The sequence below is a fragment of the Festucalex cinctus genome, chromosome 11 (assembly GCF_051991245.1).
Source record: "Festucalex cinctus isolate MCC-2025b chromosome 11, RoL_Fcin_1.0, whole genome shotgun sequence".
Taxonomy (NCBI): Eukaryota; Metazoa; Chordata; class Actinopteri; order Syngnathiformes; family Syngnathidae; genus Festucalex; species Festucalex cinctus.
The window spans coordinates 15,227,508-15,251,676 of NC_135421.1; the positions used below are offsets into that span (position 1 = coordinate 15,227,508).

General features: G+C 38.3%; 3 protein-coding genes across 7 annotated transcripts in view; 2 read left to right on the top strand and 1 right to left on the bottom strand.

The window, feature by feature from the left end:
- Positions 1-1,304: 1,304 nt before the first annotated feature.
- Positions 1,305-7,078, top strand: esd (esterase D/formylglutathione hydrolase). The gene is made up of 9 exons (XM_077537768.1): positions 1,305-1,465; positions 2,333-2,400; positions 2,499-2,587; positions 3,502-3,600; positions 3,660-3,784; positions 3,863-3,982; positions 5,531-5,629; positions 5,713-5,880; positions 6,889-7,078. The coding sequence occupies exons 2-9, from the start codon at positions 2,333-2,335 to the stop codon at positions 6,967-6,969; spliced, it is 849 nt and encodes a 282-aa protein (XP_077393894.1). The 5' UTR covers positions 1,305-1,465; the 3' UTR covers positions 6,970-7,078.
- A 65-nt stretch (positions 7,079-7,143) lies between these two features.
- lrch1 (leucine-rich repeats and calponin homology (CH) domain containing 1) overlaps positions 7,144-24,169 on the bottom strand; it is a 39,491-nt gene continuing 22,465 nt past the window's right edge. The window contains exons 9-19 of one of the 4 annotated variants that reach the window (XM_077537763.1): positions 24,014-24,120; positions 22,948-23,024; positions 21,087-21,176; positions 20,942-21,010; positions 20,058-20,094; positions 19,842-19,914; positions 19,253-19,357; positions 16,642-16,751; positions 16,271-16,408; positions 16,109-16,186; positions 7,144-9,431 (exon numbers count right to left, since the gene is read on the bottom strand). In XM_077537763.1, the coding sequence (XP_077393889.1) occupies positions 9,324-9,431; positions 16,109-16,186; positions 16,271-16,408; positions 16,642-16,751; positions 19,253-19,357; positions 19,842-19,914; positions 20,058-20,094; positions 20,942-21,010; positions 21,087-21,176; positions 22,948-23,024; positions 24,014-24,120 (992 nt within the window). In that variant the 3' untranslated portion in view covers positions 7,144-9,323. Of the gene's footprint in view, positions 9,432-10,027; positions 12,630-16,108; positions 16,187-16,270; positions 16,409-16,641; positions 16,752-19,252; positions 19,358-19,841; positions 19,915-20,057; positions 20,095-20,941; positions 21,011-21,086; positions 21,177-22,947; positions 23,025-24,013; positions 24,121-24,169 lie in introns of those variants that run through there. The other 3 variants (XM_077537761.1, XM_077537764.1, XM_077537762.1) reach the window with 3 other exon arrangements.
- The window catches only part of rubcnl (rubicon like autophagy enhancer), a 37,390-nt gene continuing 27,346 nt past the window's right edge, over positions 14,126-24,169 (top strand). Inside the window, exons 1-2 of one of the 2 annotated variants that reach the window (XM_077537771.1) lie at positions 14,126-14,489; positions 14,565-14,656. The gene's annotated coding sequence lies outside the window, so the exon portion shown is untranslated. Of the gene's footprint in view, positions 14,657-24,169 lie in introns of both variants that reach the window. The other variant, XM_077537770.1, reaches the window with a different exon arrangement.

Below are 24,169 nucleotides of genomic sequence, written 5' to 3' on the forward strand. Positions count from 1 at the left end.
CGCCGTCCAACTTGTGATCGTGACAAACCAGATAGAATCAGAAGCGCAGAAGACAACTTTCAACTTGGTTGCAGTTCTTTTTCCGTCCAGAGCAGCTTCTCATTTTCAATTTTAGCGCTGACCCAACTGCAGGCAGCAGGCCGGGCAAGTTTCGATTTCCGAGTCGCCTTTCAAACCGGGATGAGGCTTCGAGTGAACGAAACGTGTCCTGATGACTTTCTTCTTTCTTTCTTCTTGAACTTTCTTCATCGACAACAGAACAACTGGAGCGTCTAAAGCTTAGAACACTAAAGTCCAATTTAATGAAAAGGATCAAACATTTCATGCCCCGCCAGTTAGCGCACACGCGCACATGTACACATGCAAGTGTGTGCGTGTGAGCATTTATTTAAAAAATCTCCATGAATCATCACGTGTGTGAAACGTTGCATGTATTCAGTGTGCTCACGCATCTACCTGTTGGCTGCTCGGTGTGGCGGTTGCCACGGCAACAGCGCTACTTGATTGTGATTGGATGCCCGATCTGGAGAGCAGCCTGTCATTGGCCAACGCGCCATTTGACTGACATTTTAAAAGTGAGTCTCAAGTCTCATTTGAAACTTGAGCTTTGTTGACCACCGTGAGTTGAAACAAAGGCTCCAAGACCTAATTTGAAACCCAACCCCAGTTTAATACCCAAACTTGAAACCCTAACAAACACTCGTAAAGAAAAAAAAACCCTTAATTTTAAACTTGTTTGTTTATCACAATAATTTAAAACCCTAATCCTCGTTAAAAACCCAAACCAACGTTCATCCTCCGGAAACGGTGGTGATGTGTGGAAACCCGGAAGTCGGACGGCCCCTGAGAAGTTCCTTTTTTCTTTGGTGGCGCCCTCATGTGGCTGAGCCTGGATGCACCCTTGTGGCTCCCATTGTTTAATGGAAGCGCCACCTGTAGTCGTTGAAGATTCTGTATGGCCCAAGCAGTTATCGTGTAAAAAAAAACAAAAATAAACTCACTAATAATAAATAATAATAATAATAAATATATATATATATATATATATATATATATATATATATATGGTGAGGGAAAAAGTCGACGAGAGTTCATTGTCTCCAAATACATCTACAATAATTATTTTGAAGTCAACTAAATGGGAGAGGAATCCTTTTTTTTTTTTTTTTTAAACCAGTCGTTCACCCTACTTCTACAAATGTAGCAGTGTTTTGGTTTTATCCATCCATTTTCTTAACCGCTTACTCCTCTTACTGTAGTTGAGCTCTACTGCCATCTGCTGGCCGGCCAAAAATGTCTCAGGTGCGACGTAAAAGGGGAGGTGCCGACGTGTGACGTCACGACGTCAACCAGAAGAAAGCGCCCGGACTTGTGGACTCTTGGCCGCTACATGTGTCGAAGCTAAAAGCGGACATTTCCATTTCCAAGCCACACGCTGACGACAAAAATACGGAATTTTTTCAAGGTACGTGCCAGTCGAATGTTTAACGTCATCTCCGAGCAGCAAAGCGTTTATTCACACAAGAAGCTCTAACTTTTTTTATATTATTATTATTATGCAACGCCCACCGACCGAAGTAGCGCGACACTCGCATTGAAAACTCGTCGTTTTTCATAACTTTTTGCTGCTTCTAAACCAATCTCACTTGCTGGTCGGCAAACTTGGCGCTGACCGCGTTCTGAAAACGAATCTCGGCAATTCGGCGGTGGTGTGGCTTTTCTATTTGCGCTCCACATTGCACATTTCGCCGCTTTGCAAGCGAATGAACCGCTATTTTTGATCGGCCATTCCACTTGTTTTAGACAGCGTTACCAAATGATTATTAATGCGACCCGCGGGCCAGACCTTTGGCAGGTGCAAATGTTAAGGTCACACGCTCACAGCAATAATAAGCATACAATGTTGTGGAAATGAGTCAGTAGAGCACAATTTAGTCGTAATAGTTAACAATAATAAATGAATCATAACAACGCATATATTTGCAGGGACTGTGGTCAAGTAGTAGTTTACAATTAAAAAAAATATGGACAAGTCCACAGGTTGCTTCATGCTCAAAATGAAGCAGATGAAGAAAAGTGCAGGATTTCTGTCATCAATGTCCTACATGAAACTCTAATGCCACTTAGTGGCAGAAAAAATGCCTCAATGTAAACTCTTTTACAGAACAGTACATCTTTTTAACGTTAATGTCAAATAACTTTATGAATGAATGACTCTATCAATGAACTAAAAAAGACAAGCGTCTTTGTATCAGGTTACCATATTTTTGTTTTTGGTGTGGAAATGTCCCAAAGCTCTCTTGAATGTGGGTGTGCCTTTGTCCACCATCAGATGGCGCTCACTCAGGTGTCGTCCAACAAGTGTGCCGGAGGTTTCCAGAAGGTCTTTGAACATGACAGGTGACGCAAACGTTTGCTAGTAGTTGATGCGGCCTTCTTGGCGATTTTCTTCTTGGATGTGGTCTTCTTCCTCATGTTCTTTGTTGTTGTTGGTGCAGCGTGGAGCTGAAGTGCAAAATGAAGTTTGCCGTCTTCCTGCCGCCCAAAGCGGAGACGCACAAGTGTCCGGTCCTCTACTGGCTCTCAGGTTTGCATTGGCACCGGTTGGGCCACTACAAGCTTTTTAAGTCTTTGGCTGAAATTGATTTGTCAACAAAAAAATCTGGAAATTCACGTCAACGTGCATCAGCAGGGATTCGCCAATCTGTTGGGCTCCCTCTAGTGGTATAAAAATGACTTTACAAGTACAGTTGAACTCTGAAGTTTGGTGATTGATTTTTTTATTTAACTTTTTTGTGTGCAATACATTTTAATTGCTATCATAAATATTTTTTAACTTGAATTTGGATTTTTGTATTTTTTATTTATTTTTACTAAAATTTATTTAACTGTTTTGTACAATTTATTTTACTTATTTTTACAAAAATGATTTTTTTTTAAAAACTTTTTTGTACCATATATTTTAATTGCTATCATCAATATTTTTTAACATTATTTGTATTTTTAGTATATTTTTTATTTATTTTTAACTGTTTTGTACAATGCATTTTAATGGCTATTATCAATATTTTTTTAACTTTAATTTAATTTTATTTGTTTTTGCTAAATTATATGTTTTACTTTTGTACAATAAATTTGAATATATATCTATATATATTTGTAACTTTAATTTTTATTATTTTTATTTTTTGACTAATTTTTTTTAAAACTTTTTTTGTGCAATACATTTTAATTGTGATCATCAATATTTTCCTCGATTTTGCTTAACTTTATTTATAGAGCACTTTAAAAACCTGAATGAAATGTCCAGCATAAAACCAGCTCGAAACCTTTGAGGGGGGGGGGGGGGGGACTCACATTTGCTTTGGTGGTGTAAGTGTGGGAAAAAAAAATCATTTCCAAATGAGCCATATTATTTTATTTTTATTGGTTAGATGCTGAAATTCTGTCAGGCAAAAGTCAGGGCAGCTGAATTTGTTGTTTTTGCATTGCGTGTGTCAGGCCTGACGTGCAGCGAGCAGAACTTCATCACCAAGGCGGGCAGTCAGCTGGCGGCGGCGGAGAACGGCATCATCGTGGTGGCGCCCGACACCAGCCCACGTACGCTCACACAAACATATGCATGCACGCGAGGACGCGCCTGACGTTTTGGTTGGCAGGCGGCTGCGGCGTGGAGGGCGAGGACGACAGCTGGGACTTGGGCACCGGCGCCGGCTTCTACGTGGACGCCACCCGTGAGCCGTGGAAGAGCAACTACCGCATGTACTCCTACGTCACCCGCGAGGTACACCACCGCACACTTTCGCGCCGTCACAAAAACCGGCACCGGGATCACTTTTTTTGTTTATTTATTTTTTTCCAGCTGCCCAAAGTGATCAACAGCAACTTCCCCGCCGACCCCGAGCGGATGTCCGTCAGCGGCCACTCCATGGGCGGGCACGGGGCGCTCATCTGCGCCCTCAAGAACCCCGGAAAGTACAAGGTAGCCACACACAAAAAACAAAACAAAAAACTAGGAGCGTGAGGATATATCTAGCGCGATAAATCATGATACTTAGTCTCCCGATAGATTATCGATACGTCTATGCAAGTATCACGATATTTGTAGTGAATATACAGCCACTATAACGGCTCCATTGTTCATGATTTATTGAGCAATTACTTGGCAGGCCACTAGGTGGAGCGCATCATAAGAGTGGCGGGGAAATGCACGCAAGTCTTCAGGCGAAGAAGACTCATCAGCTTAGTTTAAAAAAAAAATATATATTATTTCTTATGATTTATTTTATTTATGTATATATGTATATGTATATATATATATATATATATATATATATATATATATATATATATATATATATATATATATATATATATATATATATGTATGTGTATATATATATATCCATCCATCCATCCATTTTCTTGACCGCTTATTCCTCACAAGGGTCGCAGGGGGTGCTGGTGCCTATCTCAGCTGGCTCTGGGCAGTAGGCAGGGGACACCCTGGACTGTTTGCCAACCAATCGCAGGGCACACAGAGACGAACAACCATCCACACTCACACCTAGGGACAATTCGGAGCGCCCAATTAACCTGCCATGCATGTCTTTGGAATGTGGGAGGAGACCGGAGTACCCGGAGAAGACCCACGCGGGCACGGGGAGAACATGCAAACTCCACCCAGGAAGGTCCGAGCCTGGACTCGAACCGGAATATATATATATATATATATATATATATATATATATATATATATATATATGTATATGTGTGTGTATATATATATATATATATGGTGTATATATATATATATATATATATATATATATATATATATATATATATATATATATATATATAATGTATTTATTATATTTATCTATATTATGAATAATTTTTTTATTTTTATTATTATTATTATTATTATTTATTTATTTTAGGGGTTCCAAAGCAACAAAATCATCCATGCCAAACAACACATTTTATTTATTTTTATTTATTATTTTGTGCACTTCTGATGGCACCTTCCCAAAATTATTGGGATGGTTTTGTTTAAAAAAAAAATAAAAAATTTGGAAGCACATTTTTTTTCCCCCCCTCTAATACTTTTTGCAGAGGAATCGGATCGGGACTCTGTATCGACAGATCCTCAAAATCAGGTGACTTGGACGCAAAAAAATGTGATTGGGACATCCCTATTGAAGACAATTCAGAATATTTAAAGTTTATATTTACAATTATTGCATTAGAAATCTGAAAATATTTTCATCTCATCCTTGCTATTTTTTGTTGTGTATATTTAATTTTACTTTTTTAAATTATTTTTTTATTTACTTAGGATTTAATATTTGTGGTGGTTTTTTTTTAGTTTTTTTTTAAATCATGTGCTTGATATTTAAGAAGAATTGATGTTCCATAATTAATCGATATCAGCTTGAACTGAAGCGACTCGAATCGGGAAAACTCGAATGAAACGGAACTCTTGTGAATGATGAAAAATGGAATGTTTGTTTTTGCTTTTGCGCAGGCCGTGTCGGCGTTTGCTCCCATCTGCAATCCGGTGCAGTGCCCGTGGGGGCAGAAAGCGTTTGCCGCCTACCTGGGTCCCGACCGCACCGCCTGGGAGGTAAAAGCGCCATGACGTCACCTCTTTCCTAAGTTGAAGTCAAATTGCACAATTGAGTGCCTAACGCGGTGACCTCCCCCAAGGCGTACGACGCCACGGTCCTGGCGGCGAGCTACTCGGGCCCAAAGCTGGACATCCTGGTGGACCAGGGCCGCGACGACCAGTTCCTGTCGGCCGGTCAGCTGCTGCCCGACAACCTGATCGCTGTCTGCTCCGACAACAACATCCCCGTCGTCTTCCGCCTACAGCCCGTCAGTAACGTGCATTCGTCCAATAGCATATATATATATATATATATATATATATATATATATATATATATATATATATATATAATTTTCCGTTTGATTTGGATAAACTCCACGTGGGACGTTTTGTTGCTGTTGGACGAATATATATATATATATATATATATATATATATATATAAAATCATTTTAATAGCAAACTCATTCTCGCTTTCAATTTGATTTTTAGTCAAATACAAATATTAAATGTGCGTAAATTTGTCCATTTAAAAAAAAAAAGGTTTTATTTATAATAATTCACTAACAAATGACAACTGAATAATAAAAAATATACAAATTGATACATATGTGAACTATCCATCCTCACTAGCTTTATTAATAATTATCCTGAAATCTTATTAATTCACAAGTAATTTAATGAAATACTAAATTGGTGTCAATCTTAATAGTAAAATATTTTAAATTATACTAATAAATAATTAAAATAATCAACTAATTTAAGGATTTATTTTCTGTATTTAAATGTACAATTCTTTGTTTATTTACATTCAACCGTTTAAAATATCTTTAATAAGAGCATTATTTGTAGGTGTAGTTATTCATTTACCAATTATTTAATAAAATGAATAAAAGTGTTAATGTACATTTATTTTAATAGTTTACAATAAACCATGTATTTAAGGAGTATACTTTTAAATACTTTGTACTTCTATTATATTTTAGCATGTGTTTAATTAATTTTAGTAATGTCATAAAATACCAAATCAATTAACCAATTATTTGATGAAAAAACAGTACACGTCATGTCACACTTTAATTTAACAAAAAAGCAATTATTAATCATATGTAAATCTATTTTATTTACATGTAAATAAAACAAAATAATCAAAATGCACAACCTTAAAATATGAGGACATTTTAATCGTTTTTCAGGAATTGTTTAAAAAAAAAAGTGCAAGTCATCCCTGCCAGTAGGGGGCAGTAGACTTACTGTGAAATTTTTCTCTGGCAGGGTTACGACCACAGCTACTTCTTCATCTACTCGTTCATCAACGACCACATCAAGCATCACGCCAAATTCCTCAACGCCTGAACGACTTCTCCCTCCACGGTGCGCGGCCAGCTAGCCACTGATAGCATGTTAGCATGCTAACGCATCTTTTGTGCTGCTGTTGCGCAATAAAAAATTTTAAAAAAAATCAGCTTCTTCTTCTTTGGGTCAGTGGTTGTTTTCTACCAAATGAAAAGTGCTGAAGTGGTTTGGGAACAAAAGAATGCAGACACTTTTTTTTTTTTTTTGTTTACTTGCAGTGAACAAATACTTTTTTTGTTTTGTTTTGTATGTACAAGAAGTTCCACAGCATTTAAGGCGCGTTAAAGGGACTTTCTTTTCATGCATCAACAATAATAAAAAAAGCGTCATCGAAATACATTTGCTCCCCGTTGAATTCCAAACAAAACAAAAATGTGTTCAAGTTCAGATTATTTACACAACTTTTTTTTTTTTTATATATAAAAGCTTTTCTGTAGTGTCACAGTCAAAAACAAAAGGAAAACATAAATACAAAAGTTTAAAGTGCCGATAAAGTGTCAGTTTGTCTTTAATGCTGTGAGGGAGTGAGGAAAAAAAAAAACAACTTGTAAGCAAATGTTGAAAAATGGAGTTTTGATGCCATTTTTTTTTTTATGATTGATTTTTTTTTTAGTTGGCAAACTGCTGATTTGACTTGAGACCTTGATGGATTTTGCCAAATGATGACATCACAGTGGAGCTCGCACAAATTTTCTCTTCCAAAAGGGAAATCAATCAACGCTTTGGCTGTGAAGCACATCATGTCAAAAAAACAAAAGGTAAGCGGAGCTGCAGTTTAGCACAAATGAGAATCATCTTCAGCTGCTAAAGTGTCAACGTTGGCGCCGCAAACGCTTTCACTCTCGCTTGATTGTTTTGCACACATCTGCAATCTTGGTGAAAAAAAAAGACAAAATGGCAACTTTGTCATCCTTTTTGGACAAAAGCAGGACACGTGACAAAAAAACAAAACAAAACTGGCAACTCCGGATTGTGAGGGGAAAAAAAATTGCATTTAATGATAACATTTTTTTTTTATTTGAATATTTTTTTAACAAAGTAATACTCTTGAAGTTGTATTTACAAAAAAATTGAAAGGATCTTGCTGACTACCCATCGGCCAGGATGAGAGGCGAGGGAGTCAAATAATAATAAATAATAATAATAAAAAACACTGGTTGCCAGTTCACACTTGGTACATGCAAAAAAATGGCACACTTTTGTCAAAATGTTGGTGTTTGGAAGGCCAACAAAAACTCACCAACAAGTTCACAAAAAAACAAAAAAAAATCTGCACAAAAATATACTTGCCAAAAATACTTCATCTTCAATGTATACAAAGTCCCCTTAAAAATATAATTTCATTGCCAATTAAATACAAACGCTAGCAAAAAAAAAAAAGGTTAAAATTAAATTGGAAAAGATTTACATTTCATTTTTTAAATCAAATTGCTGTTGTACTAAGTTGCAAAATAGTGGCTGAGGCGAGTATGAGCTAAATGTACAAAAAAATAAAATAAATAAAAATAATTTTAAATCAAGTTGTGTTCACCACCAAATGGTGGCTTAGGTAAGCACAAGCTAAATATATATATATATGTATATAAAAAAAATCAAATATTTGATTTCATTTGTTTAATCAAATTGTTGTCATAGTAACCCACCAAACAGTTAAGCGAGTACAAGCTATATTTAAAATTTTGTTTGATTAATAAAAATGTTTTTTTTTTTTATTAAATTGTTGTACACACTAAATTTAGAATTTTATTTGATTAAGTACTATGTATGAGCTAAATTTAAAATTGTATTTACTTTGATTATTTCTTTAATCAAATTGTGGTGCTAAGGTGCAAAATAGTGAGTGAAGTTTGCGAGTTTGAACCTTAATCCTTGAGTGAGTTTGATTTTTTTTTTTTTTATGTTACTCTCTTCCTCGTGTTAGTTAGTAGACTCTAAAACGGAGTCTATTTGGTCCCTATCGAAATCGTGTCAAAACGGACTCGAATCGAGTCAAATTGACAACGACAGGATTGATTGCTCGTGTGTCTGAGGCAAGTCCGCCCGTAAGCGGCTCCTTTCCCACGAAAGCCATGCAAGCAAACAGGAGAACATTTCACGCAGAAACCCAGCAAATCGGCTCACTGACGGATGATGAGACGCCATCCTGACCGACTCGGAAACAAATTTGAAAACCCGCCAAACAGTTTCCAACGTCAAATTCAGTCCTTGGAAAAAAAAAAAAAGCATCACAGTGTGTCTGGATTTCAAATGGACAGTTTTTTGTTATTTTTCGAACGTGAATTTTCGGCTCCCTATGTTGGCATTTGGTTGAAATGTTGTGGTGGTGTCCAAATGGTGAAAAGGAGCGGACGCGCTCACGCGTTGTTGCCGTTGGATTTGCGCTCCAGCAGGGCCCGCACCATCACGCTCACCTTCAGCAGGCCTTTCTCCTCCAGGATGTGCTGCGGCAGGCACAGCTTGTTCTGAAAACACGCACACACGCATGCAGGGCAAAAAAAGGTGACACGCAAGTTTTCACGCGCACCTTCCATCTGTCCGTCCATCCATCTGTCCGTTCGTCCGTCCTTTCTTGTGTGTGCCGCAGCTGAAAGGGGAGCCCGCCTTCCCCTTCTTTGAAAGCCAAGTTTAAAACCTTACTTTCAAACCTTAACCTCAGACTTTTTTTTATCGTCAATTCACAATGAAATTATGGTAAAATTATGAATTTTTACTGTTAATTAAAGTGAATATTTTTGTCTCTAATTAATGTGGTAACTTCATTATTTTTTTTTTTTATATAAAATTAATACCTTTCAAAAGTCATTTTTCTACTTGCTGTCGACTAAGGATGACATCACCTGGTAACGACCTATCATGGCTCAGTTCCAAACCCAGAAAACAAGTGAGCCATGATTGGCCGTTAACTACTTCCTCAGCACAGGTGATGTCATCATCAGTCGACAGCAAGTAGAAAAAAAAACGACTTTTTGAAGGTATTCACTGTGCATGAAAAATGGTGAAGTTATCAAATTCATTCTGAAAAAAATAGTCACTTTTTCACTGCTGAAAATTTAACATGTTTTATTTTTTTTTTAGGGTTTTAAAGTTTAATTTGACATTTTATTCCATTAAGTTAACAGACAAATATTTTGTGAAATTATGATACATTTGTGAACATATTTTAACAATCAATTTGTTTGTCAAAGAGCATAAATATTGTGTGTTTTTGCAGTTACGGTGATTTCACGTTATTTTACATGTGACATGTAAAGTCAGAGTTTCGTTTTTGTAAATTAAATGATATTTTTAAAACAGAAAAAAATGAAATAAAGTTAAATTCTGAGTGTACAGTGTAGTTTGAAACCCTACTTTAATAAACCTCATTGGAGTTTGAAAAAAAAAAAAAAAACTGATTTGAAAAGCTAACACGACATTAAAAGCCCAATTTTGAAACCCTATCCTCAGTTTTGAAACCTTAATACCCTCATTTTACTATTTGTCAGATTTCAGCTTTCAATTGGATTGAAATTGGGGTGGAACAATTATTTTTAGTTAAGTAAAACCAACGAAATACTAAACCTAAAATTCAAAAAACAATTTTGTTAACAAAATAAAATAAAAAGGAAAATGCTTTTTAAAAAAAACAAAAAAACTAACTGAAACGACATTTTATGTTTACAAAACTAACAAACTACAATCACAGCAAAAATGTCCTTTGTTTTCATCTTTGGATATTAATTTACCGCATGAGCCTTTGGGGATGATTTCAAATGTGATATGAAGTCGATTTATTTTGATATTAAGGACGTTTGAAAGTGTGTCACACAGAAGGGACGCCATCTCGCAGCAGCCAATAGAAAAGCACCAAAAGATGACATCGCTCCCATGCTGTTTTTTTAAATATTGTGCACAAGTAATACACTTTTTAAAAAACTAAAACTAATACTGAAACTACCTAAAACTAAACTAAAACTAAGCATTTATGAAATAAAACTAACAAAAGCACCCTGAAAACTAGTTAAAACCACCTAAATTAAAAAAACAACAACAAAAAAACTCAAACCGAAATCAAAATGATCACAAGGGATTGTTTGCAGTTTTTTTTTCCATTATCAGGCACATTTTATGTTCAAATGGGAGCAGTTATATTTTAGGATTGAATTTCAGGCTCAAATGAGGCTCCTGTTCCATTAAATTGGGGCCATAGGACCGTTTTCTGTTTAAAAAGGAGGAGGAGCCATTTTCATATAGAAATTGGGGTTTGAATTTCAAACGCAGCACAAGTTTAAACATGATCCGCGAGTAGCTAGCTGAGGTCCGTCGGCGGCTTTAAAAAAAAAAAAAAAAAAAAAAAAACACACACACAACACAAAATCCATCCAATAATTTCACATGTTCATTAATTAGCTAAAACATACAAATGGTTAAATAGAGCTCATTTGTGTTCGCAACATCAAAGCCGACCGACAGTTTGTAACTCTGCTTTACCGCTGTCAACGTTTCAAGATTTCAAGGATACAACAAAAGCACAAAATTCACATTTTCCAACTGTTTCCATATGGCTTGTGTTTTGGAAGGATACTCGCTAGCTTGTTTGCGTAGCTACAAACGGTTCAAACTTATTCATATCGGAAAGGGAATTCTCAAAAAATTTAAAAAAAAAAAATCTAAAATCTCTTTGTGGGTTTCAAACCACCAAAGGCAAGTTTTCTTTGCACGTGTATCCAACCATCGTTTGTCCACCATTGGCTAACCGTTTGCTAGCTTAACCAAAAGTAGCAGTTTCGCGAGCAGTCGTTGCGCTGTTTAAGACATTCGGGTACGATTGTGCTAGATCAGCATTTTTGTGGCTGAAAAAGAGACGCAACTAGAAAAACATACAAAAAAAGTCAACACAGGAAGATGCTAACGCTAATCCGCACCCATGCTAACATACGGCTAGTGTTAGCTTCGTGTTTCGAACAACATCGCTAAGAACTGAGCTGCATTACTTTAAAAAACAAAATGAAATTGTTTTCATATGATTTGGCCGTTTTCACATTCAAATTCAGAATATTTTCATCTTCATACGAAATTTGGGCCATTTCAAAGCTGACATTGTAGAAATTTGTCTCGTTTTCAGGTTGACTTTGGGCTGGTCTCGGTGAAATTTGGTAATTTTTCGCTTTCCTGCTCAGAATTGGGACCGTTTGCCGATTGATTTCTGATTGGCTCGTCATGTTCAATTTGAAGGGTGAAATCGGAAACCGCTTTGACCTTAGAATTGGGGTCACTCCCCCATTTCAACGTGGCCCTAATACTTAACATTTTTGGTTTAGTTAGGACCGATTTTCGGTTGATATTTTGGTCCTTTTCAGGTTATAATTGTGCGAAAATGTGTGCTCCTGCGGAGAAAAATAAACGTTTTGTTTTTTTTGCCATTGCCGCGGTTACGTCTGTTCGCTCCACACGTAAACGGCAAAGAGCAGCAGCAGGCAGAGGACATGAACTAGGCTGCAGCCAATCAGATCCCACCACCGCCATGCCGGAGGCGGGGTCTGAGTGGTCACCGAGACTAGCGGCGGTAGGGGGGTGGATTTTATTTTCTCTTCCGGCCGCTTCCCTCCCACCAGCGTCCTGACCGTGGCGCACAAAGGCGGCAGGCGGCGCTGGATGATGTCGTACGGGGAGCACAGGCAACACTGGTGCCCCCGGGTGGAGGGTAGAGGGATGGCAGGATGGATGGAGGGATGGAGGAGGAGTGGGAACGATGGAGGGAAAAGAGACAATGACGGAGAAGAGGAGGAAAATCCAGGCGGAGAGCGAAAAGAGAAAAGAAGAGGCAAGAGGTTAAAAAAAGTGAGCAAGGAGAGGGAGTCGGTAACCATGGTGACAGAGACGGGCGTAACCATGGCGACCAGTGGGGATGCTCACCGGGGGGAGGAGGACGAGGGGGAGGAGGTCTGCCTCCTCCCCCTCGTCCTGATGCAAGCGGCAAGCAGAAGCAGGTTTAGCGCAGGTAGCAATTAGCCTGCTAGCGGGTAGTTAGCACACAAGCTAGCAGTGTGTTATCATGGGTTGCGGGAAGCCAGCTAGCATGTTAGCGGCCGCTTGGAGCCAAGCGAGTATGGCACGAAGGAGGAAAAGAATTCGATGGACGTCGTGTCGAGTTATCCGGTTGACTCGGAGAGATTTCTGTCGCTACGTCGGCCCCACTTGCCCATTCCTGGGGCAGCTAAGGCTACAAAACATTTACTACACAGCAACTCTTATTCATCAACATAAGCAGAGCAGCTTCCAAGAATGGCCGTGGCTAACAATAAAAAGGCTGATGACAACATATACATTTATCTGTGTTCTGTAAAAATAAAATCTTCACTAATAATAATAATAACAACAATAATAATGATAATCGAGGCCACTAGCAGTGCAGCAGAGGCGGAAGCAGTTAGATGGCTGCAATTCAAGCTAACGATGCTAATATAGCATTTGTGCTATTGTGTTTGAGTTCAGGTGCCAAGGTTGGCCACGTTTAAAACAAGCACACAAAAATAAAAACAAATGAGCACAAAACAGGAAGTCGGCGCTCAGATGGAGGAAGCAGCCATGACACACGTGTGACCTCCTGTGAGGAAAGCTTGCGGGTTTGATTCCCCAAAACGAGACGGACGGACAGACGGACGTCAAACCCTCAGCCTTCCCGTCAGGACCACGTCAAAAGCTTCAGCAATGCAAACGAGTTTTGTCGTCAAACAACTGGGACGTTTTCACGTTCAAACTCAAGGCCGACGTTTTTTGGGTTCAAACTTTCAGCTTTCCTTGTCAGATTGAAATCTGGCACATCTGTGGATCTCTGCCAAGTTTGGATCTTTTCATGTCGAATATGAAATCGTCTTCAATTTCAAACAGGCTGTTGGTACAAATTGGAACTGTTTTCTTCTTCAGATGGGAGAATTTTCAGATTAAAACTGAGGATGCTAATCAGGTCAAAATCTGGACTGTTTTCCAGTTGAAATTAGTTAGTGATAGACCGATGCTTTTTTTTTTTTTTTTCAAGCATGATACAGATATTGATTATAAGAGACTGATAACCGATATTTCAAACCGATATTCATTTTCAGTAAAAGAAAAGTTTAAAAAGTTTAAAAACGGACTTTTTTTTTTTTTTTTTTTTAAATAGTATTATTAACTCATTCCCCTCGACCCAACCCCAAATTAACTTGGGTTTTGCGTTTTTTTTTGTTTTTGTTTTTTTTTTTTTTTTTTTAATGCACTGGACGTAGGAGAACCTCATGAAAACCCCCAGCAAGTATTGAGCTGAAAAAAATTATAATAATTGCAATGAGGTGTAGTTGCCAGCAGATGGCCACAGTAGTTTTGATTAGAGGAGGGCCAGCATGTAGTGGACGTGGAAGAGGTCCACCCACAGTGGACAAGGAAGAATGTGGAGAAGCATTCGCTCAGCAATTTGTTCAGACGTGGGAAGCCACCGGGCGATCGCTCGCACGTCTGTTTGACTTTCCCGTTCACCGGATGACGCTTCCTGGGCAAACTGCATCGAGGTATGATGATAGAAGCCACACGGCAATCGTCATATGGCTTTTGACCTGAAACGTCCCCTCGCCAAACCTACTCAGGACTTCCGCGTTCCCCGGATGAATCACCGTGGGCAAACGTATTCACGCCACCGATCAAAGATGGGCAAGCGGCATTGCCAAACGCCATGTAGGTAAGCACCAACTTGGTCCCATTCTAAATTTCATAACTTCAAGGTGACTTTTTCCACTGTCAGCCCACGTCATATGATGCCGATACTATCTATTGCCTCGTGTTTTACTGTGTAGCAGTACACGACAAGTAGCCTACTGGTTGGGTCAGTTTGGTCAGTTAAAAGTTGAATTTTGACTTGAAATGCATCTTCTCCCATATTTATGTACCCATAGAACAGTATTCTGTAGGCCGTCAAAAATGGGTTAAAATCTTGCAAAATGGCTGCCACTGAGGGGTTGGCAGCGCTGCAAAATGGCTGCCATTTAATGAGTTAAAGGTGTATTCAAGGATCTTCTTGAAGCCAAACGTCCGTTTGTCACTTTTTTAAAAATGCGCATGGCGTACATCCTATCAGCTCTCCTGCTAGTCCGCGGGGGTGGGGGCGGGTGCGCATAACGAGGTCGTTACAGCAGATTGATTTACGGAATTGAGAACCAATTGTTAAGATGATCCACCCGGAAGATGTAGAGACAAAAGATCCTTGAATACAACTTTAAGGTTGAAAAAAACAAGAGGGAAGAAATTAATCGGGTCAGATTTGGACTGTTTTGAGTTGGAATCAGGTTGGTTCAGGGCTGCCAAGGTTAGGAATAGATTGATTATCGGCTAGGATTATTATCTGTACCGATATTCAGCATTTTGACAAATATCGGCATCGGCCATTTTGAAAATCATATGGCCGATAACAGATACACTAAGAAAAAAGAAAAGAAAAAAGGGTTAACTTCAGGGAACTAATTTAAATTAAAAAAAAATAAAATGTATGTTTTCATTTTTTATTTTTGCCAACCCTGGGAACTCTCTGCACCTTCTGTTTTTGTTTGAAATTAAAACTAAGATAAGTAAAAATGTAATAATTTGGATATTTTGAAATTTTGGAATACTTTATTTGTTGTAGAAAACAATTTGTTTGTTTTTATTTAACTTTTGAAAACATGCTACTGCCCCTGGATGATCCCGGAACTTTTTAGATAAAAAAATAAATAAATAAAAAAAATAAAAAATAAAAAAAAATAAAAAAAGACAATATTTTACTAACCCTAAAAGTTGCTCAATAAACATATGCTTTAAAATTCCTAAAAATAAATAAGAGCCGGAGTTTGTATTTTTTCAAAATTTTTATGGTAATATTTGCCCTTTTTAGTGAAAATGAATATCGGCTCCAAATATCGGTTATCGGCCTCCTTGACTACTAATAATCGGTAACGGCCCTGAAAAAAACATATCGGTCTATTGCTAGTCAAGGTCTGTTTCAGAAAATAGTTTCAGATTGAAATGGAATTCCTTTTCAGGTTGATTTTTTCATTTTTTTTTTTTTTAAATGAGTCAGCACGTTGTAAACATTCAAACTTGAGAACGTGCCCAGTTTTGCGCCGTGGGTCGCCGTGGCGTCACGCAGGGGCAGTCTTACCTCAGGCACGCCCATCTTGCGACAGGCGTCCAGGAAGTTCTCCACGTTGCGCCGACACTTTGCCATGCTGAGTTTGGGCTGTCGCCAAAAAAAAAAAAAAAAAAAGCAAACGTCAGGAAAGGATTCCAAAGTTGGAGAAGCAAAAGAAGGGGCGGGGCCTACCACGGCGGGCGAGGGCACGTGTATGCTGGCGACGGACCGCGGGCGGATGTGATTGGCCAGGTGGCAGAGCACCACGCCGTCCATCAGCGAGGTGCCCAGGTCATCGGGAAGGACCACCTTCAGGCGACTCTCGATGCTCTGGGGGAGGACCAACCAATTCAATCAATGACTTTTGAGTACCTTGCCCTGCTTCCCTGCGTTTGCGTCAAGCAGCCCCAGATCAGACTCATTCCAAAATGGCCGACTTCCGGCACCTTTTCAGGCGTGACTTCTTGAAGAGACTTTTTTTTTTTTTTTTGCTGGTCTACACACAAGCCTGCCGAATGTGGTTTCCCCGTTCCAACGGTCGGTCGTGCCGGCTCCTTCCTTACGTCTCTGAGCTGTTCCATGAGCTCCAGTTCTTCCCTCAGCTGCTCCATCTTCCTCCGCATGGTAAACTGAGGGTCCACGCACTCGGCACTCTTGTGGCTGCGCAGGAACACTGAACAAGCACAACAAGAATGTATTTATTTATTTAATTTTGGGAAAACATTTTTCATTAACTGGCAGGTACTTTCACCCCCATTACAGCTGTTGTAGAGACTTCAACAAATGATGTCATCCAGGTTATTATAGTTTGGGGAATTTTCATTTTAGTTTTTTTTTACTTATTTAATTTTGTTAATTTTAAAAAAATTTTCAGGCTGGTTCTGTTAGTTTTTATTAGTTTTAGTTGTTTAACTCATTTGCTCCCAAGAACGTATAAATGCGTTCTATTTTAAATGTATTTAGCCGTGTTTATACATGTTTTTTTTTTTTTTTTGTAATGCTAGAGCATACAGAATCCTTTGATGCAGCCTCTCAACTGTAGAGAATGGGTTAAAAAACAACAACAACGTAATTACAAAAATGGCCAGCAGGTGGCAGGAGAGTATGATAACAACATACAATGATGAAAATTTCACAACAACCAACTTTGGTGAAAATGGCTGGGAGTGAATGAGTTAAAAAAAAAATGCTTAGTTTTAGTATTAGTTTTATTTTTGTTTTTTTTGTTTTTTGTATTGTTTTTTTTGAAGAAATGTGCAAATTTTAGTTACAATTTTAGTTTTGTCAAACATAAAATGTAGACTCAATTTTCCTTTTTTAAAAAGTATTTTCGTTTTTTTATTTTATTTAGTTAAATAAATTGTTTTTGAGTTTTAGTTTTTTTGGGGAGTTATATTTAAATAAAATAACCTTGCATGGCATTCATTGGCTACAGCAGCATATGAGATTTTATTTTATTTTTTTCAATTTCTCAATGACATCCTATCAGGTTGATTGGCATTCAACCAATGTCGTGAAAACGTTTGTGACCAATCAAAAATCGGCCTGTCACGTGTTGTTTTCTGGCTCATCCACGGGGCCCTGTAATGGGGCCGCCGAGTTTAACGGAGCCCAAGAGGACACCGTATTCCAATTTTCCTTGAATGGACCGACACCTTTTCTAATGAGGTGTATGCGTGTGTGAGATCTAGAGCTGATCCTGGGGGGGACACACTAATGAAGGTCAATTAAGTCGCTATTATTTTTGCAGCTCGTTTTAAGTGTCACTTTAATTATGCTTCTTTTTTTTTTTTTTACTCCAACACACGCACCCCCCACACACACAGGATACCTCCTCGTGATGTCATGCACCCCTCAGCCAGTCATTTGTCACTAATGTGATTGTCATTTAATAAAGAACTACTATTGTTTTAATTGACTTTCCTTTTTGAGAATTACATTTTTTCCCAACAATTGTATTTTTATTTTTTAATGGAAAAAAAAATCGTGTGTGTTGGGGGGGGGGCTATTTTAGATTTAAAAAACAAACAAAAAAAGACTTGTTTTTTTTTTTTAAATATAGGGGTGCCAGAAAATTCAAATTTTTAATCTCAATCAATAGTTAATTCAAGATTAATTGCAAATGTTATATCTGTTCTAAATGTACAATAAAATATATTTTTTTACATTTTCATAGGTTAAATGACGTAAAAGGGCTGGCAGTGAACGAGTTCACAAAACTGGAAAAATGTTAAACTAATAGAAATATGGCTGCATCTTTTAGGCAATAATTTCATAATGATTCATAAAATTGAGTTAAAATTAAAAAGATATTCTGTACTATTAAAAAAAAAAGTGTGATATTGATTTGTGTTTAGGTCATTTTTCTGCCACTAGATGGTACAATTGCATTTGTAAGACGATGACAGCAAGCTCAGTGCATTTTTCTTGTCATATTAGAGCTATCTAATATTTAACATGAACTAAAATTCTGCACATTTTTAAAATGGTAAAATACAACTTAACCCCAGTCTCCACAAATGTATGCGTTATGACATTTATTACTGCTAAATTTTGACGTGGACATGTCTGTGTCGCGACTGGAATTCCATCAGCACAGACTTTCCAAGTGAGGGGCGCTCATTAATAATGCATTAAAGGAACTATAAATCAACGCACTTTTGACACCCCTAATATACACACATACATAAGGGGTGTGAATTGCCTCGTACCTGACGATTCGATCCGTATCACGATTCATAGGTCACGATTCGATACCGATTAAGTCGATTGTTACGATTTTTTTTTACTCAATTTAGAAAATACCATTCAGTAAACTTGTATATGTACACTGTAAGATTTGTATGAAAATTTATTATTTATTTATCTCAAACTTCAGTGTTATAACTGTGAGCCACTGTATTTAACAAACAGGTTGTAACCTTTTTCATGTTAGAACAGCATTGAAATAAAATGGTGAAGCTTAATGTTCCATTAATATAACATTCTTCCATGCTTAAGGTGTGAAAGTTAAGACCTTTTGTTGAATATTTTTTCATCAAAAATGGATGTTAAAAAATCGATTCGGCTGCCTATTGAATCGATTCGAGAATTGCGTGCTGTAGTATCGCGATAGACTAAAAGCACAAAAGTTGAAATCCGAGGCCGTCGGGACGCCGCTGGGCCAAAACCTACCGCGCTCCAGCACGCCTCCGTTGCCGCGGCAACTTCCAAAGGGGGGCGGGGCCTGTGAGAGACGGGTTGGGGAGGGAGGAGGCGAGCAGGGGATCGAGGGCGGGGCTGCAACCAGTGGAAGGGGAGGGGCGCATGCGGGCAGCAGGTGCATTGTGGGTAAAAAAAAAAGTCCATGCGGCGGATCATCGCAAACAATTGTAAATAAATGGGAGGGAAAAAAAAGTCACCAGATGTCAAAATGGGAGGCGACAACACCCAACACCAGACAACACACGTAAAAAAACAAAAAAAACAAAACAAAGATTCACGTTAGCGTCGTTAGCGGTTAACAAGACGTCACATGCTAAGCAAAACAAAAAACCCCACCCACAGCAGCACAACTTAGCCACAGCACTTAGCATTAACATGCTAAGTGTTTAGCATATTAGCGGCAGTCAGGAGTCGTTAACTGAAGCTAGCAGTTAGCACAGTTAGCTCGGACTTACAGCTTTGCTATAACGGAGACATGAGCAAAGTTTACGATGGGCTGGACTCGACATTTGACCCGAGCTGACATTTTCAACCGGTTTATTTGGATGACATCTCTCACCTGAGCGAGGTTTCAGTCCAAAGGGCACGCTGGACATCATCGGGGGAAGTCTGCCCGGAGACCGATCCAGTCGCTACAGTAACACAAAAAAACAAAACATAAACAAACAATGAGCTTTCAGACAGAATTAAGTAAGGGACAGAAAACACACACGCGCATTCATATTTGTCATCATTCCTAAATATGAATACATTCAAGTCATGCGTGCGTGTGAACCTTTGGTGTGGTGACGTCGTCGTCGCTGTCTTGCCCGCTGTCGAAGAAACAAAAAGTCTCGTTAGGGCGCGTCAAGGAAGAAGCGTACGCACAAAAACGTGTGCTGTGCAATACAATTGAAAAACTAGAAAGGGTCACAAAAAGATTACTTTTTTTTTATTTTTATTTTTCCTCCCTGCTGTTTGTCTGGGCAAAGTTCCCACTAAGACTCTCCACCATCTTAAAGAAAGGCTGATAAATATGGAGGACCAAAACTGACAAAATTCTAAATAAATAAATGACTAAATAAAGAAATAAAATAAAATAAATAAATGACTAAAAGTGCAAATAAAAACGGATATTAAAAAAAGTATAATTCAAGAATTAAATACAAATGTATTTATATATATATATATATATATATATATATATATGCTCTTTTTATTTCCATCTATATATTTTTTTTATCGAATTTTCGAATGATATTTTTTTATAGCCATTTTTATTTTCACTTTTAGTCATTTATTTATTTATTTATTTTGCATTTTGGAAGTTTTGGTCCTCCCATAGATAACTCTCACAAAAATACGACATTGCGCCACAAAAGTGCCACATTTGTGCACAAAAATACAACAATTCGTCACGAAAAAAAAGTTGTATTTTGGGATCCAAGATGTCACAAAATAATTATTTTGACACAGAAATGTTGTACTTTAAGCCAAAATACTATATACTATAAAAATAAAATGGAGAAAACAAACAACCCTTGGTCAGTCAAGTGGTAGTTCCCATTTGACATGTCAAGTCTCGATTGAGCGCCTTCAAAACTGATCTCAAATCGATGCAACGTCACCATCTACTGGCACCTGTTGGTCACTCCAGCATATTTGCAACATTGGACTTACTTGACGGCCTGGACCATTTGCACGGGGTACAGTCGCACGCCGCACAGGTCCTCTTGCTCCAAGTTGACTCTGAAGCGGACACGCACGTTTGAGAATTCGGGACACAAATACGAGTGCGTGGAGGAGGTCAAAGGTCAGCGCCGACCTGGCGGGATCCTGCAGGAGCTCCACGGCCTCCCTCAGCTGGCTGATCATGTCCAAGTGCAGACCGCTGTCGTCCCCCGTCACCTTTGACCTGCAAATTCGCCAAAAAAGCTTTCACTTCACGCTCGTATTCCAAATATGAATTCATGATAACATCCATAATCAAACATCACAAATTGATGACAATGTTCATTTAAAGCAGGGGTGGCAAACTGCGGTCCTCGAGGGCCGGTGTCCTGCAGGTTTTGCAGATTTCCCTACTCGAAGTGCAGCTGATTCCAATTAACAGGCTCGTTATCAGGTTTCTGCAGAGCTTGCTGATGAGCTGATCATGAATCAGCTGTGTTGAAGAAGGGAAATATCCAAAACCAGCAGGACTGCGGCCCTCGAGGACCGGATCTCGCCACCCCTGATTTAAAGGGATCGTTCGGCTTTTTTAACATGAATCTCAATTTCATCCTCACCTCCCGTGTGTGCGATCAGCACTGACTTACCCCTGACAGTGTTCGGTGACACCAGTTCTGGTCCGGCGTTGGGCGAGAGGAAAATAGTCCAGCAAGCTGGCTGGGGTGTCGGAAATAAAGCGTTTTTCTTCTAAAAACTATTTGTTTTCAAAAGTGTGATACATTTGCATCACAATACTCCTTTCCTGAAAAAAGTCAGACGCCATTACCGCCAGCCACTACTTTTCTGTTCGTTCGTATCACTGCGCGGCGTCCTGTAGACAGCGAATTGACGCACTGCTGCCAGCTGATCCTTCCGCCTGAAGTTGTTTGCCTTTTCGGCGGAAGTATCAGCTAGCTGGCTGCAGTGCGTCGGTTAGCGCTCTACAGGGCGCCACGCAGTGATACGAAACGAACAGAAAAGTAGTGGCTGGCGGTAATGGCGTCTGACTTTTTTTTCAGGAAAGAGTATTGTGATGGAAATGTATCACGCTTTTGAAAACAAATAGTTTTTAGAAGAAAAACGCTTTATTTCCGAGACCCCAGCCAGCTTGCTGGACTATTTTCCTCTCGTCCAACTCCGAACCAGAACTCGTGTCACAGAACGCTGTCAGGGGTAAGTCAGTGCTGATCGCACACACGGGAGGTGAGGATGAAATTGAGATTCATGTTAAAAAAGCCGAACGATCCCTTTAATGTTAATCAATAGAAAAGTAGTACGAATCCAAATATAAACATTTGCACAAGGACATTGGGTATTATTTTACGCTTTTTTGATCAAACGTTACTTTTTTTTTTAAAATGTCACTTCAACATATATTTATTTCATACAGTAGTAATGTTAATAATGTAAATGTGCCACATATTGATATAACAGCTAGAATTAAAACAAGATTGAATAAATGGTCAACGATTATCTGTCATCAACTTTTTTAAATTAAAAATTAATTTCATATTGATTTGTATTATAAAAAATATATTTTTAAAACGTGCAATATAAATGCTAAATGTAAAATAGTAAAATAACCTGCTTTATGGGTTTGGTCAGTAAACTGAGCCATGGTTGGTCGTTACCAGGTGATATCATCAGAAAAAAGACTTTTCAAAGGTATTAATTGTACTTGAAAAATAATGAAGTTACTGCATTAATAAGACAAAATATTCACTTTTTACTGCTGAAAATGGCTCAGTGAGTATCCGTTTAGGAGCGCTAATACTGTTTTCATAATTTAGCTTCCAAAAAATTGAATGAAAGGGTAGATTTCTTCAATATTCGATTTTTATACTTTAATATTTTTTTTGATAAATATTTTTATACTATAATAATTAAGCTGAAAGCAAACATTTGACCGAAGTCTGTACTGGTTTTGCAATCAATTAGCATCATTCGCCTTAAAAGCCAAGCGAGCCGTTTCTCACTCGTGCTCCGAAGTCCAGTGCGAGTCTTCGTCGATTCTCAGCGGCTCGTCCAGGTCCGTCGTCGTCGTCGTACGGCCCTGAAAGACAAAAAAAACGCACCTGTCAGAAAAAGTTACTAACAAAAAAAGGCTACATTTTCCATCCATCCATCCATTTTCTTGACTGCTTAGTCCTCACAAGGGTCGCGTGGGGTGCTGGAGCCTATCTCAGCTGGCTTTGGGCAGTAAGTAGGGGTACACCCCGAACTGATTGCCAGCCAATCGCAGGCTACATTAATAAAACAAAATTAAAATGTAGTTCGTTGTATTATATATTTCCACTATAAATGTTATGTTTTGTTCTGAATATTTTGTCCACAAAAAGGCTATGAAAACATCATAATTCCAATTCAAACTCCAATATTGACGTTTTGTGAGCTAATGTAGCATCATTATTATTTCTATTTTATTTCATTGCTATGCCCAAAATGATTCTGTTTGTTTGTGTTCCGATTGTGAAGACGAAAACTTATTCTTGTCCACACCGTCTGCATTTTTTATTTTTTTTTGCAGGGGTCTAAACAAGAAGAGGAGTTTAGTTTTTATTATATTTAGTTATTTAATAAATGCTTAATTTTAGCTTAGTATTAGTTTTAGTTTTTTTTTAAATGTGTATTACTGGTGCGCAATATTTAAAAAAAAAACAGCATGGGAGCGACATCATCTTTTGGTGCTTTTCTATTGGCTGCTGCGAGATGACATCACTTTTGTGCGACACACTTTCGAACATCCTTATTCCGGTTCATACCAAAATAAATCGGCTTCAAATCACTTTTCAAATCATCCCCAAGGACTCATGCATCAAAAATAATTACCAAACAATAAAATGAAGGATATTTTTGCTATCATTATAGTTAGTTTGTTAGTTTTGTGAACATAAAATGTAGTTTCAGTTCGTTGTTTTTTTTTTTTTTTTTTTTTAAAAAGCATTTTTGTTTTTATTTTATTTCGTTCACTCAATTGTTTTTTTGAATGTTAGTTTTTTAGTCAGTTTTAGTTTGACTAAAATAACCTTGCTTGGGACTCACCGTGACGTAGCCTACCAAGCGAGCGGCGGCGTCTTGGTAGGCCAGCTGCTCCCTCAACACCTCGGTGGGACTCTCCTCCAGAAGCCGCACCGCCTCCGAGCTGGGATCTGCGCAGGCAAAACAAAAGCCAGAAGTTGCGTTAAATCCACACGGCCC

Bases quoted from the DNA above. Each gene is read 5' to 3' on its own strand.
- esd (XM_077537768.1), top strand. From the start codon at position 2,333: ATGGCGCTCACTCAGGTGTCGTCCAACAAGTGTGCCGGAGGTTTCCAG. The intron at 3,601-3,659 runs GTACGCTCACAC...TTTGGTTGGCAG, and splicing joins GGCGCCCGACACCAGCCCAC to GCGGCTGCGGCGTGGAGGGC. The intron at 3,983-5,530 runs GTAGCCACACAC...GCTTTTGCGCAG, and splicing joins AGAACCCCGGAAAGTACAAG to GCCGTGTCGGCGTTTGCTCC.